Source organism: Herpailurus yagouaroundi, unplaced genomic scaffold (genome assembly GCF_014898765.1).
Source record: "Herpailurus yagouaroundi ecotype Mexico unplaced genomic scaffold, PumYag 213, whole genome shotgun sequence".
Classification (NCBI taxonomy): domain Eukaryota; kingdom Metazoa; phylum Chordata; class Mammalia; order Carnivora; family Felidae; genus Herpailurus; species Herpailurus yagouaroundi.
The window spans coordinates 11,891,295-11,908,020 of record NW_024412444.1 but is presented as its reverse complement, the minus strand read 5'-3'; the positions used below and the strand labels follow the sequence as shown (position 1 = coordinate 11,908,020).

Genomic DNA, 16,726 nt, shown 5'->3' with positions numbered 1-16,726 from the left:
GATTGACCTCTTTATCAGTATGTAATGCCCTTCTTTGTCTCTTTATTGTAGTCTTTGTTTTAAAGTCCATTTTGTTTGATATAAGTGTGGCTACCTTCAATTTCTTTTATTGTCCATTTGCATGGAACATCTTTTCTCATCCCTTATTTTCAATCTGTATGTGTCCTTCTGAAGGGAGTCTTTTTATAGGCAGCATTTAGATAGGTCTTATTTTTTTTTTTTTTTTTTTTATCCATTCACCCATTCCATGTCTTTTGATTTGGAAAATTTAGTACATTTACATTGAAAGGAATTATTGGCAGGTGTATATATATTGCCGTTTTTTTCATTGTTTTCTAGTTCCTTTCTGCTTCTCTTCCTTTGTTTTGATGACTTTAATGGTATTGTTAGATTCTTTTCTTGATCTTTTGTGACTCTGTCCTTTGTGCATCTACTGTAGGTTTTTACTTTGTGGTTAACATTAGGTTTACATACAGTGTAACTTAGAACAGTGTTTTAAGTTGGTAACAGTTTAAGCTTTAACATATTCTAAAGCTCTACGTTTTTACCCCCCTTCCTCATATTTTGCTTCTGGTGGCACATTTTGCATCTTTTTATCTTTTGTATCCCTAACTAGTTATTCCAGTTATGGTGATTTTTACTACTTCAGTGTTTTTAAAATTTTTTTTTAATGTTTATTCATTTTTGAGAGAGAGTGTGAGCAGGGATGGGGCAGAGAGAGGAGACACAGAATCTGAAGCAGGCTCCCGGCTCCGAGCTGTCAGCACAGAGTCCAACGTGGGGCCTGAACTCATGAACCGTGAGATCATGACCTCAGCCGAAGTTGGATGCTTAACCTACTGAGCCACCCAGGCGCTCCTATTGTTTCAGGGTTTCAACCTTTAGACTGGTCTTATAAATGATTAAGCTACTACTTTTATTTTGTATTAATGTTTACTAGTGAGATTTTTAGTTTTCCATTTGTTGTTGATTAGTGTTTGTTTTACATTCCTTTTAAGTCTGGTTTAGTGGTGATGAACTCTTAATGTTTTGCTTGTCTAGAAAGTAAATTCTTTAATTCTGAGTGATAACTTTGCCACGTACATTATTCCTGGTTGGAAGTTTTTTCTTTTGGCACTTTGAATATATTGAGTCACTGCCTTCTGGCCTACAGAATTTCTGCTGAAAAATTTCATGTAGTCTTTAGGAGGGTTCCTTGTATGTAACAAGTTGTTTTCTCACCATTTTTAAGATTTGCTCCTTGTCTTAAAGTTTTAACATTTTAATTATAATGTATCTTTGTGATGGTTTCTTTGTTTTTATCTAATTTTGAATTCTCTGGGCTTCCTGTATCTGTATATCTATTTCTTCTCCAGGTTAGGAGATGTTTTTTTCTCCTAGAAGTTTTCTGCCCCTTTCTCTTCTTCCAGGATTTCATCATATAATGTGACTATTAGTCTGTTTGATGTTGTCCCATAAGTTCCTTGAGCTATCTTCACTTTTATTTTTGAGTTCACTGATCCTTTTTTCTGCTTCATTTTGTCTGCTGTACCCTTCTAGTGTATGTTTCAGTACAGTTATTCTGTTCCTCAGCTCTGTGACTTCTGTTTGGTACTTTGATACTTACATTTATTTTCTTTTTGAAGTTTTCCTTGCTTATCCATTCTTTTGAGTTCTGTGAGCATCTTTATCATTACTTTGAACTCTATCAGGTAAATTACTTCTATTTTTTTTTTTAAGTTTATTTTGAGGGGCACGTGGGTGGCTCATTAAGTTGGGCATCCTACTTTGGCTCAGGTCATGAACACAGGTCTGTGCTGGCAGCTCAGAGCCTGGAGCCTGCTTCAGATTCAGTCTCCAGCTCTCTCTGACCCTCTCCCGCTCGTGCTCTCTCTCTTGCTCTCAAAATATAAACAAACATTAAAAAAATTTTTTTTAAGTTTATATTTTGAGAGAGAGAACCCGTGGGGGAGGGGCAGAGAGAGGGGACAGAGGATATGAAGCAGGCTCTTTGCTGAAAGCAGTGAGTTTGAGCCCTGTGTCAGGCTCTGTGCTGACAGCTCGGAGCCTGGAGCCTGCTTCAAATTCTCTGTCTCCCTCTCTCACTGCCCCTAGCCTGTTCATGCTCTCTCTCTCAAAAATAAATAAACATTAAAAAAAAAGGGGGGAGGGGGGGATTGAGTGTGCCAAGACCGGGTCAGTGCCCTAGAGGGCAATATCTCAGTCAGCACCTAGATTCAGGCTGAGTGGAAGCCAGACCTTCAGGCATCAGCTTTTAACGTATAAAAGCATATACAGTCCCAACAGGACCACAAGCAGAAGCGCACCTGGCCTCCAGAGCCAGGTGATCAAGGGGCACCCTGCACATAGCAGCTGCAGAAACCAGGGCACAAAACATAAAATCCCGGGCAACAGACATGTATAAGGAGATATTGGGACCGTGGAACAGGACAGAGGAAGAATGTGAAGATGACACCTGCTGGTTGGAGTGAGGTAGACAGGAGTGGATGGAGGAAGGTCTCTAAAGATAGCATCTGCCAGGGGTGCAGGGGATACCTAGAGTTTTAAATGAACTGCCAGCCTTAGTTCCCTGGAACAGTATCCCAGCAGATCCCTAGATGTGTGTTGTTAGATGCCTGCCCCTCACTTTATGTGAAAGAGGCTCATCTACTTATATTACACTCTGGGCACTGTTGGCTACCTCTGCACTGGGCCCTGGGGCAAGTGAGTCTACACAACAACCCTTTAAAAGCCATTTCTTCCCTCCACTATAGCTTGGTGGGTCTCATGGGCATGAGCCTGTTGGCTTTCAAAGCAAGATGTTTTGGGGGCTCATTTCTCAAGTGCAGGTCTTAAAAGTTGGAGTGCCTGATGTAGGGTTCAAACCCATCGCACCTTAGGGAGCCGCTCTGGGTTACTAACTTACCTACTTAAGCCACTTGCTTACTTAAAATTATTGTGCTTATGAGCTCTTGGTATTTTTTGATACTTCACTCTTAAGCTTGAAGAATCTGGTTCAGTCCCATCCCTAGGTCCAGATAAATTATTAAATTATATAAATCCTACACATTAAAGGAAAGTGAAAATAAGTTTTTGAAATAATGAAACTATGTGTCTTTTCACTGAGCAGCTCTAAGGGAATTCAATCAGTCAGAGTCCCAAAATAGAATAATTCAAAATGGTTTATGTAGGAAGGGAGTATTTCTAAAGGAGAGTCAGAGATTCAAAGGAGAATCAGAAGTAGTGCATATATCAGATTTATGGGAACCAGAGAGGGTGCATGACTCTTGTGCTAGGTAGCAACTAAACTGATTACCGGAACCTAGAAGACAGAAGTTGTGTCCGAGGGAACTTTGAGGGGAATGATGAACTATGGTAAAGGGACAGAGTCAGCCTCAGGTCAACTAAGAGAATGAGCCAGTGGAGTAAATATCCTGATTTCATTCTGTTCCCTCCCTTTACTCTGCTTGTGAACCCTGTTGACTGAAGCCAGAGGATCAGGAACCCATTAATACAGTTCATACCAGTCAGCTTGCCAGGGTAGAAAAAGGTGTTAAGTGGGTACAGAGTGGCAAAAGAAGATACCCACTATGAGAGTGATGCAGGCTGGGCAGCCTTACTGTGGATTGGTCCTAAAGCATGTCCAGCCTGGAATAACACACCTAGTAAGTGTACAAAATAAGAGAGCAATAGCTAGAGTTAATTTTTTTAAATGTGAACACAAACCTTTTTTCATGACCTAATTACGTATTTAAAATTTTAATCTTGAGTGAAAGAAAACCTTTTAAAAGATTGTTCAACTGGTCCCATAGCTGTTACAGCTGAACACATCACTAAACATGTAAGTTGTAAAATTTCAGATGTTTTTTTGAGTGAACTGTTCCTGACATTGTGTGTGATTCAGGGATGATCTGCAGGCCGAGTATAATGGTATATGAGATCTATAGATCTAAATACACAAAATGCAATGTGACTTATATCAGTAGCAACATTTCCCTAAAAATTTGGTTCCAAGGAGGGAGGTATAAAAGAAATTTTCCCAGCACTTTTTTGGGGTGAAGACAGAAGGACATTTTCCAGATCCTGTATATTTTTGTATGTTGTTAATTTCAAAACAAGTTACCAGAAAAACTTCTCAGAAGAAATTTTTTACATTGCTTTTGTGACACTTTTGTCAGTTACTGTTATAGGGAAAATTAAATTAAGAGTTTTGCTCAGAAATAGATATAGAAGATGATATTACATACGGCTTCTGTATATTCTAAATGAAAACCAGGACAGTCCTGTGAAAAGTTTTGTTTAAAAAATGGTCTATATTATGTGATGCTAAGAATGAATCAGCTTAAGTTTCAATCCATGCTGTGGCATGGGTGACCAAGGAATTATGCTGAGTAAATAAGCTGAGCATAGGGTTGGGGAGGAGTGCACAGACACACAAATATTACATAGTTCCACTTATGTGAGGAATCTAGGGTGGGGTGGACACATTCATAGAGATGGAAAATAGAGGTTGCTGGGGGTTGAGAGTGGAATGTGGAGTTACTGCTTAGTGTATACAGGGTATGTTTGGGGTAATGAAAGGGTCTGAAATTGTGCAGCCCTGTGGGTATGCTTGCTGCAGTGAATGGTACACTTAAAAATGGTTGCATGGAAGATTTGGAGAAATTGGAACACTTGTGCACAGTTGGTGGTAATGTAAAATACTATGTAGTCACTATAGAAAACATAAAGAATTTCCTCAAATAATTCAAAATACAATTGCCATATAATTCAGCAGTTCCCCTTCGGGGTATATACCCTGAAGTCTTGAAGAGCTATTTGGACACCAGTGTTACTGCAACATTAGTCATGATAACTAAAAGGTGGAAGTAATCCAGATGTCCCTTAACAGATAAAGTGTGGCATTTAGACACCTCTGATGGTATATATTATTCAGCCTTAAAAAAGGAGGAATTATGACACATGTACAGCTTGGATGAACTTCGAGAACATTATCCTAATATGAAACAAGCCTGTCCCAAAAAGACAAATACTGTAGGATCCTACTGACATGAAGTACTTAAGAGTAGTCAAATTTATAGAAACAAAGTAGAATGGTGGTAGCCAGGAGCTTCAGGCAGGGAGGGAGGAATGGGGAGTAGTTTAATGGGTATAGAATTTGTTTTGAAAAAACAAAACAAAAAACCCTGTGTAATACCTTTGAGAAAAAAACCTAAATTTTGTGTTACAACAATTAAAATTAAGCCTTTGAAGTTTTTCTTTTTAGATGACTTAAATACAGGAATGTTCACCAATGCAGAATCATGCTGTGGATCAGTAATAGAGGGGGAAATTATAAATTGTTCATCCCTTGAGATTCCTGCAGAATTTAGTGAACAACTTCACACTAAGAAAGACAAACAGGAACTAACAAATCAGGATAAAGGAGCCAACTTAGAAAAAGAAAACAGTTGGTATAATGATCAGTGGAATGAATTCACAAGGACAGAGAAAACAAAACCAGTGAAGAAAGGTCTTAAAAGGCCCGACTGGAATATAAATAAGCCACTCAAAAGGTATATTCCAGCATCAGAAAAGTACCCTAAACAGCTTCAAAAGCAGAGAGAAGAAAAAAAAGTAAGGCGGCAGATGGAACTTCTTAATTTGGTAGAAAGAAACAGTCCTGGACACCTCTCTCAAAATAGAGGGCCTTCACCAGTTCTTCCTTCATCTCAAGAAACTGAGCCAAGGTTCAGGTGGCATCTAATCAAAAAGGTAAAACTCCTCTGTCTTAAAATATATTTTGAAGTATGTATTGATGTTTCTAGATTGAAAACCAGGTTCCCCACATGCATGTTTTGACAAGGCTGTTCTGTATGAACAAGAGTTTAAGAAATGTGCTTTAGTTTATAAAGGATTGTTAAACTATGGCAAATCCATCAAGTTTTATAGGAACATAGCCATGTTCATTCCTTTATGAATTGTCTGTGGGTGGCTTAGAGTGGTTGCAAGAGACCACATGGCCCACAAAGCTAAAAGTGTTTACTGTCTGGCCCTTTACATAAAAACTTGACACTTAAACCCTGTCTAGATTAATGCTGTTCATTATTCCATTATTCAAATAGCTACTCAGAATTCTTGTTTATAGTCCATATTGACAGAGGGTAATTTTACAAGGTCACGTATTACTGTATTGGTTCCCTGTGACTGGAAAAATACAAAATCTCTATCCCATCATCCAGTATCTGTTATTCAAATATTATCCTCAGATTATTTCCACAAGTAATCATCAGAAGTATTTGTGGGTATATAAGGCAAATACTGTTACTCCTTTGTGCATTTATCTATCTTTTAGGAAGAAGATCCTCTGAAAATTAATTCTTTCAGCAAGGAAAGGTATGTTACGGACTGGATGGATTCCACAGCTACTTAGTGCTGTGTATATGTGGTAAAGAAATACACAGTATTTGCTGAGAATACAGTTGAGATGAAAACATGAGCATGTATGAAGTCAGTAACTGGAGGTCAGACTTCCACGTGAGGCATAGAGGTTTAAGGGATATGTGGCTGGCATTTTACCTAAAATTTGAAGGCCCAATTTGGACTGGGCCTAATAAACATCCTGGGTGGGAACGTAGGTAAGGTATTGTTGTCTGCAAACTTAGCTAAAATAGTTGGAATTTCCAGTTATGTCAGCAGTGGAATAGACATTGTACTTGGATGAAAAAATGACTAGTAGGGATAATGAAAAATTCAGTTAACCAGTAGGAGATTTAGATTGTTAGGAATTTGATTCTGTGCCTTTGAACCAGATGGTTTAGAGTTCTGTCAGAATGTGGCTCTAATGAGTTTAGTTCAAATGGTAAGTATCTTATTTTATGCTAAATTATCTCAGGAAAACATTAGGCTTACATTAACCCAGCTAATGTTGATCGCCCTTTTTTCCTCTATGCTGTATATATCCTTGCCAAGTAAAAACTCATCCTATTCTGTTGCTATTTAGGGAAAGTATCCTAGAACTCACTTCTGTACGTAGTGTTCCTAAAGGTTTTACATTTAGGATAAATTGAAATGATTGAAGAGCAGATATACTTTAAAATGCATAATTTTGCATTAAATCTTCTTAGTCCTTATTGTGCTTTTTTGAAAAACACAGGTCTCCATCACCACCACCAGTTCCAGTGGTGAAAAACAGAACACAACAGACTCAGACACTAAACAGTAATTATGAAAGAGAGAATCTGATCTTAGAAGGCAGTCAAACAGAAACATCACCTGGGGTTTCTGAACCATCCCATTTTATCCCCTATGTCCGAACCAATGAGATCTATTACCTTGATCCAGATGCACCACTGTCTAGGCCTTTAACCCAGGATCTTCAGTACCAAAATCCACATGGTAAGTAAATTCAAAATCCAAATTAATATTCTTGCCCTTAGCCAGGAGAGGTATAATTTCCATTTTGGGGTGCATAACTAAATTTTTAATTGAATATGTAAGCTTATTAATGAATCCTTAGACTAAGATAGGGCTGTATCATATTAGAGTTATATTTAACATACTACTTTCATCTGGCTTCAGACTGTGACCAAGAACAAGGACAGCTACTTGACTTTGGTGTCAGGGACCCACTTCTTAATCCTAACTTGTTGAAAAACAGGGATCGACAACAAGCAATCCTTAAGGGACTATCAGAACTGAGACAGGTATGATGAGCTTTTTCACCAAGTGTGGATGTAACTGTTTGATGGAGGGCTGTGTGTTGGATCTTAAGCAGGCTCCATGCTCAGCGTGCAGCCCGATGCAGGGCTCAATCCCACAATCCTGGGATCATGACTGGACCCGAGTCGAGAGTTCAACCGACTAAGCCACCCAGGAGCCCCTGGAAGGCTGTATGTTGGAATGGCTGTGTTTTACTTACTTACAGTGCCTAATTGGTTACATGATTTATGTCACTTCTCCCACATAAGAAATTCACCTGTGTATTAACCTTGAATGGAAATAAGATTTGCCATTTTAAAAATCTTTCCAGTATGAAATCATGAGACAGTTCTAATATTAAGACAATTTTATTGAATGGAAAAAAAAAAGCATACATTTGAAAGGTAAAACATGATCAATAAGGCCCTAAAACCAAAAGCAGAAAATACACAATTATGCTTTAATAAACTCTTAGTAATGCAGTTCACGTTTTTTTAATTGAATGTGTTGGCAGTGTTCAGAACAGAACAGTGATCCAAGTCCCAAAGAATAATATAATCCAGTGTGAAATTATACATATAACCTTACTCATCAGACTACATCTTTTCCTCCCAGACCAATTATTGTCAGATAAAATCTGGTAACATACACACTATTTTAAGGCTATAACCTTTTTCTATCAGGAAAAATAAACTGCCACTTTAGAAGTGCCCTTTTCCATGTCCAGTCATTTGCTAATGCCTCTTGCATTTCAAATTGTGGATTGAACAGTTGCTTACTAGTTCTCACAGAGCTAGAAAATCACCCATACTAACAGAATTATGTAGAAAGTATCCTTCAGTTCTCCAAATGCTAGCTTTGGCTACATGTAGATTGAGTTATGTAACAAGCAGTAAATATTTTCAATTTTCCTTTAAAGTGACAAGGCACTTAATAGAGGTAAAAGTTGTGAGGTCAAGAGGCAGGAATATATATGATTGTACACAGTGACCCACATGTATAGTAGCCACATCTTATTTCAAGCAGAGCCTTGTCTAAGCCACTAAGGTTAGTGCAGTCAAGATAAACACGGGATGTTCGGGGAGACTCCTTCAGTGTGTCTCATTACCATTTTAAGAGCCATGTCATTGGGGAGACTTTGTTTTACAAGTTAGTCATCCCTCTTGGTTTTTATCCTAAGAAGGTAATCCTGGGTATACAACATCCAAGTGAGTAAGTTTTTTGAGTGGTTCAAAATTCAACATGACAAGCTATGGCTGAGTAATGGAATTTATTATAGGTTTTCAAAGTAAATAGAATTCTGGGTTAGCAGGGCTGAAATGTAAAATAGGAATAATTTGCAAGTCTGCTGCACACCTCACTAACATATTAATGTGATTTCAGGGCCTTCTCCAGAAGCAAAGGGAGTTGGAATCTAATCTCATGCTTTTAGCTGCAAATCAAGAAGAGAATTTTAATTCTTCGTTTTAAATGTAGAAAATCAAATCCTTCACGTTTGTTGTCTTCTAAATTATAAAATGTGTTCATTGCATAACTGTATTTTCCAAATAACCTAGATTTATTTTAAAAATGCTTATTTAAAACTTGTACATTATGTAGTACAACACTGTGTATATATATATATATTTTACAATAAAACGGACATTTTTTGTAAAGCTTAGTAAAGAAAAAAAAAAATTTCTGCTCTATCACAATCTAGGCATTTAAGTCCTGTAAAAACACTTTCCACTTACCTTACGACAGGTTTCTGACCTGTTCACAGACAACGTTCTTCTACACTTATGAAGCTTATTACTAAGATACCACTTAGGTATTTTGCTCTATAAAAAGATTTGAAAGGTTAGAACTCAGATTCTAAGTTCTTCTGAAGGGCGGGCCCAAAGGAAGGTCTGACTTACATCCCAACTTTTACTAGAGTAGCTGATTTGGTATTTCTTTTCTCTAAATCCTTTTTTTTTTTCTTTTTTCACTTGTGGAAACTGCATTTTCAAAAACAGTTTGCATTTGTAATGCAGGCAGTTATTACCAATATAGTTTTAAAACTGATCGCCATATACTTTGTGAATTTGAAGTTATTTTTTAGAACAGCACTTAAGTGTTTAACACCTCAAAAAATATACTTACATTTTGCTAAGACTACCAATTTAAAAATCCATAGCAAATTTGTTCAATGCCTTTAATAAACCTATCTTTTGAAATAGACTGAATTTGAGTAAGTCAAATTTCACACTAAGTACTGAAAATCGTTAATTATCAAATACCCTTGAATAAAAGGTTGAGCAAAATTTTAGCAACAGGCAATTTTTACATGGCTAAGCTTAAAGATAAAAATAATGCTGCCTGGTATTAAGTCCTAGGTCTTAAATCTTGAGGTATTGAGCCAAATCCTGTAAATATTTATTGACATCACTGGCTTATACCTGTATAAAAACACTATACAAAAGCTTAAAATAAATACAATAGTTGACTGATATGTCATTTCAGCAAAAGTAGCTGGTATCCTGACAGAGGGGGGGAAAAGTTATTTACTATGGTTTTGCAAATATCTAATTTTATGTATAAAACAGGCTTCAATTTGAAGTCTAAGTACAGGTGACCTATAAATGTAAAACTTAAAAGTGCCAACATGAGATAATTCAAGTACAATATATGTTAAAAATATATATATTTATTTCAATTTTCAGATGCTTCAACTGTTACAGGCCATCATGATTTAAATAAAAGGAAAAAAAACATTTGAGAAAGGACAAGAAACCTTTTGTTTAGAGAATGAAATATAAATTCTTATAAGAAACAAAGTCCATAACAACCTGTTTCAAAAAAAAAATTAATATAATTATTTCTCTTTTGAAAACGGCCTGGAAGAATCACTTTTCCCCCAACTTAATGGAGATGGAGATTTATCTCTATCCAAGCTTTGAGTATAAGCAGATAAAAAGTAATTTTCACTTTCTTGAGACTGACTTGATGAAAGGGCATATGGTGTCCCCAAAAATGTCTGATGAGTGAGAACGTTAAAATGACTAAACTGATGGGACATATGTAATTGACTGTGATAAACCTGAAAGCTGCTATATGCATCTTGTTCAGTTGAACTGCTGTTCTCTCCTTCAGAGCACACTAGAGCAACAGAAGCTCTCTCTTCAGAATCAATCTGACAAGTCTTATCTTCTAATAAACTTTTTTGCACGTCAAGAGACGATTGCAACTCAATTTGAATATTCTTATTTTGATCTGTTCCACGTGATCCTTTGGTCTCTTTCGCCAATATTTCTGAATGAAAATTGCTGCATACTTCTATTTGTGAGATTTCATCCCCTGAATCCAGAGACATATCCTCTTCATCCTTTTCATCGTTTTCTAAAAGAGCTACATTTAAAAAACAAAAAGTCCTCCTCTATTGAAATACACAATTTGTTTAAGTTTTAAAATTATACACTACTCACACAATATAACGCGTCAGGGTCTGCAAGTCCACAATCCCTTAAAGCTTGGTCTTCTGCCACAAGTTCACTTAGTCACAACACTCACACTAGGTGTGAATGTCCAGATAATCCGATGCTAAAAGCTTCTGCGAAATGTGTTCACGTTTAATGTTGGGAAATCCCAACTCCCAGCTCCAAAGGGGTTAATGTCAAAACAGCATCTAAAGTTATACGGTAATTCAGTATTTGACAAGACAAATAAAAAATAAAAATTTTGACATCTAGCTTCACTGGATTATGACTAAACCAGTTCTATCAAATGTTTGATCATCTCTGCTTTTCCTCAAAAACAAATTACATCTTTCATTTAACATAAAACCTGGAACCAAAGCAGAGGCCATCTCACAAAAGACTAAAGCTATGGATATCCCTTACTACCTTGTAATTAAATTGCTTTATACATCTGGGGAGATTTAGTAGCCCAATGCTAAATCCCCATTATCTGGTGTCCTCCTTTTAAAAATAGAACCCCTTTGCTGACAACAGCAGCCAATAAAAGCTTACAAACCCTCGAGAAAATGCCTACTCTATAGTATGCGACACAGTAACTCTTAACAGCTTGTAGTGATTACAGTATAAATGAGCAGATTTTGGGGATGCTAAGTATAAAAATCATAGGTGCCTTGAAATACTTTCCCTGAAGCTATTAACACTGAGGGTGAGTAGTTTCAGGACAGGCATTTCGTTATATGAAAATGAAACAAAACCGTTCCTCTTTTTCTGTCTGCCTTAAAGAATAGGAAAACTACTGAAAAGTTACCTGACTGCGACTCAAGATTCTCATTAGCACCAAGCAGTGGAAGGTTTTCTTCTGTGATTGAGTTGTGATAGCCCACAAGATTTTTAAAGTTTTGCATAAAGTCTTCAGTAGTTGCAACCACTATTCCATTATCTGTATAACTGGAAATCATCTTGATATTCTTTTCTAAATTAAAAACAAGTTTCTAGTATAAAACACTTGAAACTACACATGGACAAATGATGGTGCCTGCCCCCATTCCCCATAAAGTGCTCAACACCTACCACAGGCCCAGAAAATCCTTGCATCCACACCTACATTCACAATAGGAAGCTTAAGGGCGCTCTTTACCTGTTAAAAAGACTATGTGTCTTTGCTGTACGTTCTGAGCCTGAAGTCTGATGAGGCAATCCAATTCTGGTGCATTTCGAGTTTGTGAATCACAATTGTGGTACGACAGAATTTCAACCAGATGCTTCTTCTGATAGACATTCAGAAGCGTCAACAGACTTAGAGCTTTAGCATTCAATCTGTGAAATTAAATAGTTCGATATCTGGATCTGCATTTCTACAGTATGGACATTTTTGCTTCAAATTAAAACTATAATTTCTCAATTGAGGCAACTAATGACAACTGCACTGCTTAGTTCAGTGCCTAGTGAATGGGTTTCTCCTAGGGGAGAGAGGGGAGCAGGAATTGTGCAACCTACATGTAAGTCCAGGGGCTTCATATGGGTGTAAAAGCCTGAGAGCCGGCTATTCAGCTTAGGCTAAAAAATCTCAGTTGTTTTACTTAATAAAAAACAACAGTTCCCTTTAACTTTACTAATTTAGAACTTGAATGAAGGACACAGAAGGACAAAAAATATATATAAATATCTCCAAAAAAATACATGGCTCTAAGCTGTTTCTACACCTCCAAGCACAAGGCAACAAGTGGTAGAAATTACTGACTACTGTCAGGAAGATAAAGGTACTAACTTTGTACCAAAGTTACATCTGTGGGCCTCACTGTTATCTGGTATACAAAAGTAAGGCTTTACTGATGCCTATTTCACATGATTTGAAGATAAAACAAGTTTCAAAAGAGTGAATTACTACAAAAAGTTACTTTTCAGTTATTTAAGCCTGAATTTCCTTCTTAAGTGTACCATGGGATTAGAAGGTATTAGGGTATAAAAAAAAAAGTGTTTTGTAGTCTGCTTCAGAAATGCTGGCTGACAAAATGTAGGTTTTTTTTTTTTAAATTTTGAGAGAAAAAGTGTGAGTGGGGGAGGGGCAGACAGAATCCCAAGCAGGTTCCACACTCAGCGAGGAACCAGACATGGGGTTCCATCTCACGACCGTTTATTTTTAAAAATTTTTTTTCAACGTTTTTTATTTATTTTTGGGACAGAGAGAGACAGAGCATGAACGGGGGAGGGGCAGAGAGAGAGGGAGACACAGAATCGGAAACAGGCTCCAGGCTCCGAGCCATCAGCCCAGAGCCCGACGCGGGGCTCGAACTCACGGACCGTGAGATCGTGACCTGGCTGAAGTCGGACGCTTAACCAACTGCGCCACCCAGGCGCCCCTCACGACCGTTTAGATCACAACCTGAGCCAATATCAAGAGTCGGACAATTCACCGAATGAGGCACGCAAGCACCCCTGTAGAACAGAAGTCTTAGTCTCTCAGATCCCTAATTATGTAAATATACTATATGGACTCTCTAGTAGGAAGATACAGTATCCAAAACTCCTCTATCATTTGTGAAGCCTCTCAAGCTGACTAGTGTTCTAAGGACCACTGGGTATGCTAGAAATCACCTATTTCCATAAATAAATGTCCTAATCACAAATCCCCTTATGTCGGGATTAATCCTTGTCTCAGTATGTATGCGCGTCACTAGATTAGCTGCATAAATTAGTTCCTCAGTTGGGAAAGAGTCTGACCTAGTTGGCATATACAGTTTGGTAAAAAAAAAAAAAAAAAGCAGACTATTCCCTCTTGATTATTCTAAATCCCCAACTGGCAAAGATGAAAACCATTTTACCTATATACATAACTAGAAACTAGAACTTCAACTTAAGAAAAACTCTACCTAGGGGCGCCTGGGTGGCGCAGTCGATTAAGCGTCCGACTTCAGCCAGGTCACGATCTCGCGGTCCGTGAGTTCGAGCCCTGCGTCAGGCTCTGGGCTGATGGCTCGGAGCCTGGAGCCTGTTTCCGATTCTGTGTCTCCCTCTCTCTCTGCCCCTCCCCCGTTCATGCTCTGTCTCTCTCTGTCCCAAAAATAAATAAAAATGTTGAAAAAAAAAAAAAAGAAAAACTCTACCTAAATAAGAATACTACTTCCAAATAGGCTAGAATTATATCTACATTCCCTTATGGCTGGCTAAAGATACCTGTGAAAACTGAGCAGCATCGATGATAATCTATCAACACAGAAAAATAAAATTTTAAATCAGCAACCATTATACAGTTATTTTTCAAATCTTACCTGCCCAATTCCTTTAGTTTTTTCTGAAATTTACAGTGGACTTTCCATTGCCATTTTCCTTCCGGAGTACTAAGTTCTTCGAGGAATGTCAAAAAATTTTTAAGGTTTTCTGTTAGAGATAACAAAGTTCATCTTAAATTCAATAAATAATAGTCAATCCACAACTGAATTATGGAAGAAATTTTTGTTGATATTATATAGAAATGTCTACTTTCCTTTTTTGTTTTTTATTTTACTTTGTTTTTTTTAAAATATATGAAATTTGGGGCGCCTGGGTGGCGCAGTCTGTTAAGCGTCCGACTTCAGCCAGGTCACGATCTCGCGGTCCGTGAGTTCGAGCCCCGCGTCAGGCTCTGGGCTGATGGCTCGGAGCCTGGAGCCTGTTTCCGATTCTGTGTCTCCCTCTCTCTCTGCCCCTCCCCCGTTCATGCTCTGTCTCTCTCTGTCCCAAAAATAAATAAACGTTGAAAAAAAAAAAGTTTTAAAATATATGAAATTTATTGTCAAATTGGTTTCCATAAATGTCTACTTTCCTATGTAGTGTTGCCCCCCACTTTTTTCCCTCTGAGGGAGACAGATCTATACATACTCTTAGATTTAAGAACATCTACATAAAAAAAAAAAAAGAACAGGATGATAACAATAACAAAGCAGAAGTGATACAAATGCAGTAGGAGCAGGTAGCCTTGCTTTATACCAGATTTAGAGGAAATTATTTGCAAAGACTAAGAGAAAAGAAATTTGAGGCAATAAAACCTCAAGAAAACGATGAAAATGTATTAGTTATCTGTAATTGGCAGAATGGACAATACATTTAAAAAGCATGAGTCACTGAGGTGCCTGGGTCGCTCAGTCAGTTAAATGTCTGACTCTTGGTTTCAGCTTAGGTCATGATCTCAGTTTGTGGGATAGAGCCCTGCGTCGGGCTCTGCACTGACAGTGTGGAGCCTGCTTGGGATATTCATTCTCATTCTCTCTCTCCCTCTGCCTCTCCACTGCTCGTATGCGCTCTAGCTCTCTCAAAATAAATAAACTTTAAAAACAAAACACAAAAGCATGAGTCATTAATCAGAAAAACCTAGAAAAGACAGAAGTTCATACTCGAAAGAATGCACAAATCTTACCAATTGTGATAACTTCTGGATTTAGAATGGATTCATCAGACACGATAAAACCTCCAGATACAAATAATTCATTATATGTATGATTTTTAACATCATCCAGACTATCAACACCAGCAAAACTAACACAAGGGAGCTTCTTCAAAGTCACCAAGCCAGGTACCTATTTAAATCCCAAAACAAAAACAAATAAAGAATGAAATGGTTAAGACTCAAGTGTGAAGTGACCTACAGGAAAAGTCTAACAAAATGCACTACAGCTCATCTATATTAGTGTGTTGCTTCTGGAAAGCCAAGCACAAAAATAATATTCCCAACATGTTCAAATACATAAATCAACATTTATGTACTCGGTGAATACCGTAAACAGAATGCTCTAAAGAAAAGGTACCTACAAACGGACTTGGAAACAATGATATAGGCCAACCTGTCTGGCCCTGTGAGTGCAGGCAGAATTCAGAGGGCAAGAGCCTATGGTACTGGAACAGTCAGGAAAGCCTTCAAAGGGCAGTAGGACTTGAGACAAGCTCAGAAGACTGGGTGGGGTTCCTCCAAATGCAACGGAAAGGGGAAATGATGTGGCAGAGAGAGGGTACAAACAGGTTTTACCTGGGACATACGAATGAAAAGGACAATGTAAAGAGAGTGAACAGACCCACTGACATTCAAGGAGTCAGTATTCCTAGTCTTGATGAGTGACAGGGAGGGTATGGGACATGCCGCAACTTAAAATTTTGCAAAGGTACAAACTTGATCACAAACTGATTCACAGAAGGATCATTAGGTCTCAAGCCCTAAATCTACCAACCTTGAAGTTTTCTCTCTTTTCAGACCTTACAAGGATATTTTTAAAAACAAAGAGCTTTAGTCTCAAAGGCAGTAAGATTTTAAAATAAGGGAGTTTTTATAGCCAAAATAATAGTGAATTGGACTTAATATTCTACCTTGTGAATGAAGCCTGCAATGTCTTCATTCTGAATAATAATCAATAGTTTATCTAGTTTTGATCTTCTTTCCAAAAACTGTTCTGGATGACATTCTGTATTGCCTAATTTGATAAGATATTCCTGTTAAAGAAAAAAACTAAATCAACATTAAGAAGTTTTTTTTTTTTTTTTGCAAATATCCATTTAACACTACAAATGCAAGATAAACTGGCAAGTGTAACTACTGTTTGAACACTAGCAATGATGACCTTATACTCTAGGGACCCTAGAGATCATCAAGTTCACTCTTCTTA

General features: G+C 37.5%; 2 protein-coding genes across 18 annotated transcripts in view; one reads left to right on the top strand and one right to left on the bottom strand.

The window, feature by feature from the left end:
- CCDC66 (coiled-coil domain containing 66) overlaps nucleotides 1–10,872 on the top strand; it is a 51,546-nt gene extending 40,674 nt beyond the window's left edge. For all 10 annotated transcript variants that reach the window (XM_040454741.1, XM_040454740.1, XM_040454739.1 and 7 more), the window contains 5 exons: nucleotides 5,246–5,733; nucleotides 6,314–6,354; nucleotides 7,115–7,356; nucleotides 7,540–7,664; nucleotides 9,043–10,872. In XM_040454741.1, the coding sequence (XP_040310675.1) occupies nucleotides 5,246–5,733; nucleotides 6,314–6,354; nucleotides 7,115–7,356; nucleotides 7,540–7,664; nucleotides 9,043–9,129 (983 nt within the window). In that variant the 3' untranslated portion in view covers nucleotides 9,130–10,872. The remainder of the gene's footprint in view (nucleotides 1–5,245; nucleotides 5,734–6,313; nucleotides 6,355–7,114; nucleotides 7,357–7,539; nucleotides 7,665–9,042) is intronic.
- The window catches only part of TASOR (transcription activation suppressor), a 53,433-nt gene continuing 44,718 nt past the window's right edge, over nucleotides 8,012–16,726 (bottom strand). For 5 of the 8 annotated variants that reach the window (XM_040454727.1, XM_040454728.1, XM_040454726.1 and 2 more), the window contains 6 exons: nucleotides 16,431–16,553; nucleotides 15,490–15,649; nucleotides 14,366–14,474; nucleotides 12,235–12,413; nucleotides 11,905–12,069; nucleotides 8,012–11,028 (listed from right to left, as the gene is read on the bottom strand). In XM_040454727.1, the coding sequence (XP_040310661.1) occupies nucleotides 10,496–11,028; nucleotides 11,905–12,069; nucleotides 12,235–12,413; nucleotides 14,366–14,474; nucleotides 15,490–15,649; nucleotides 16,431–16,553 (1,269 nt within the window). In that variant the 3' untranslated portion in view covers nucleotides 8,012–10,495. Of the gene's footprint in view, nucleotides 11,306–11,904; nucleotides 12,070–12,234; nucleotides 12,414–14,365; nucleotides 14,475–15,489; nucleotides 15,650–16,430; nucleotides 16,554–16,726 lie in introns of all 8 variants that reach the window. The other 3 variants (XM_040454732.1, XM_040454731.1, XM_040454729.1) reach the window with 1 other exon arrangement.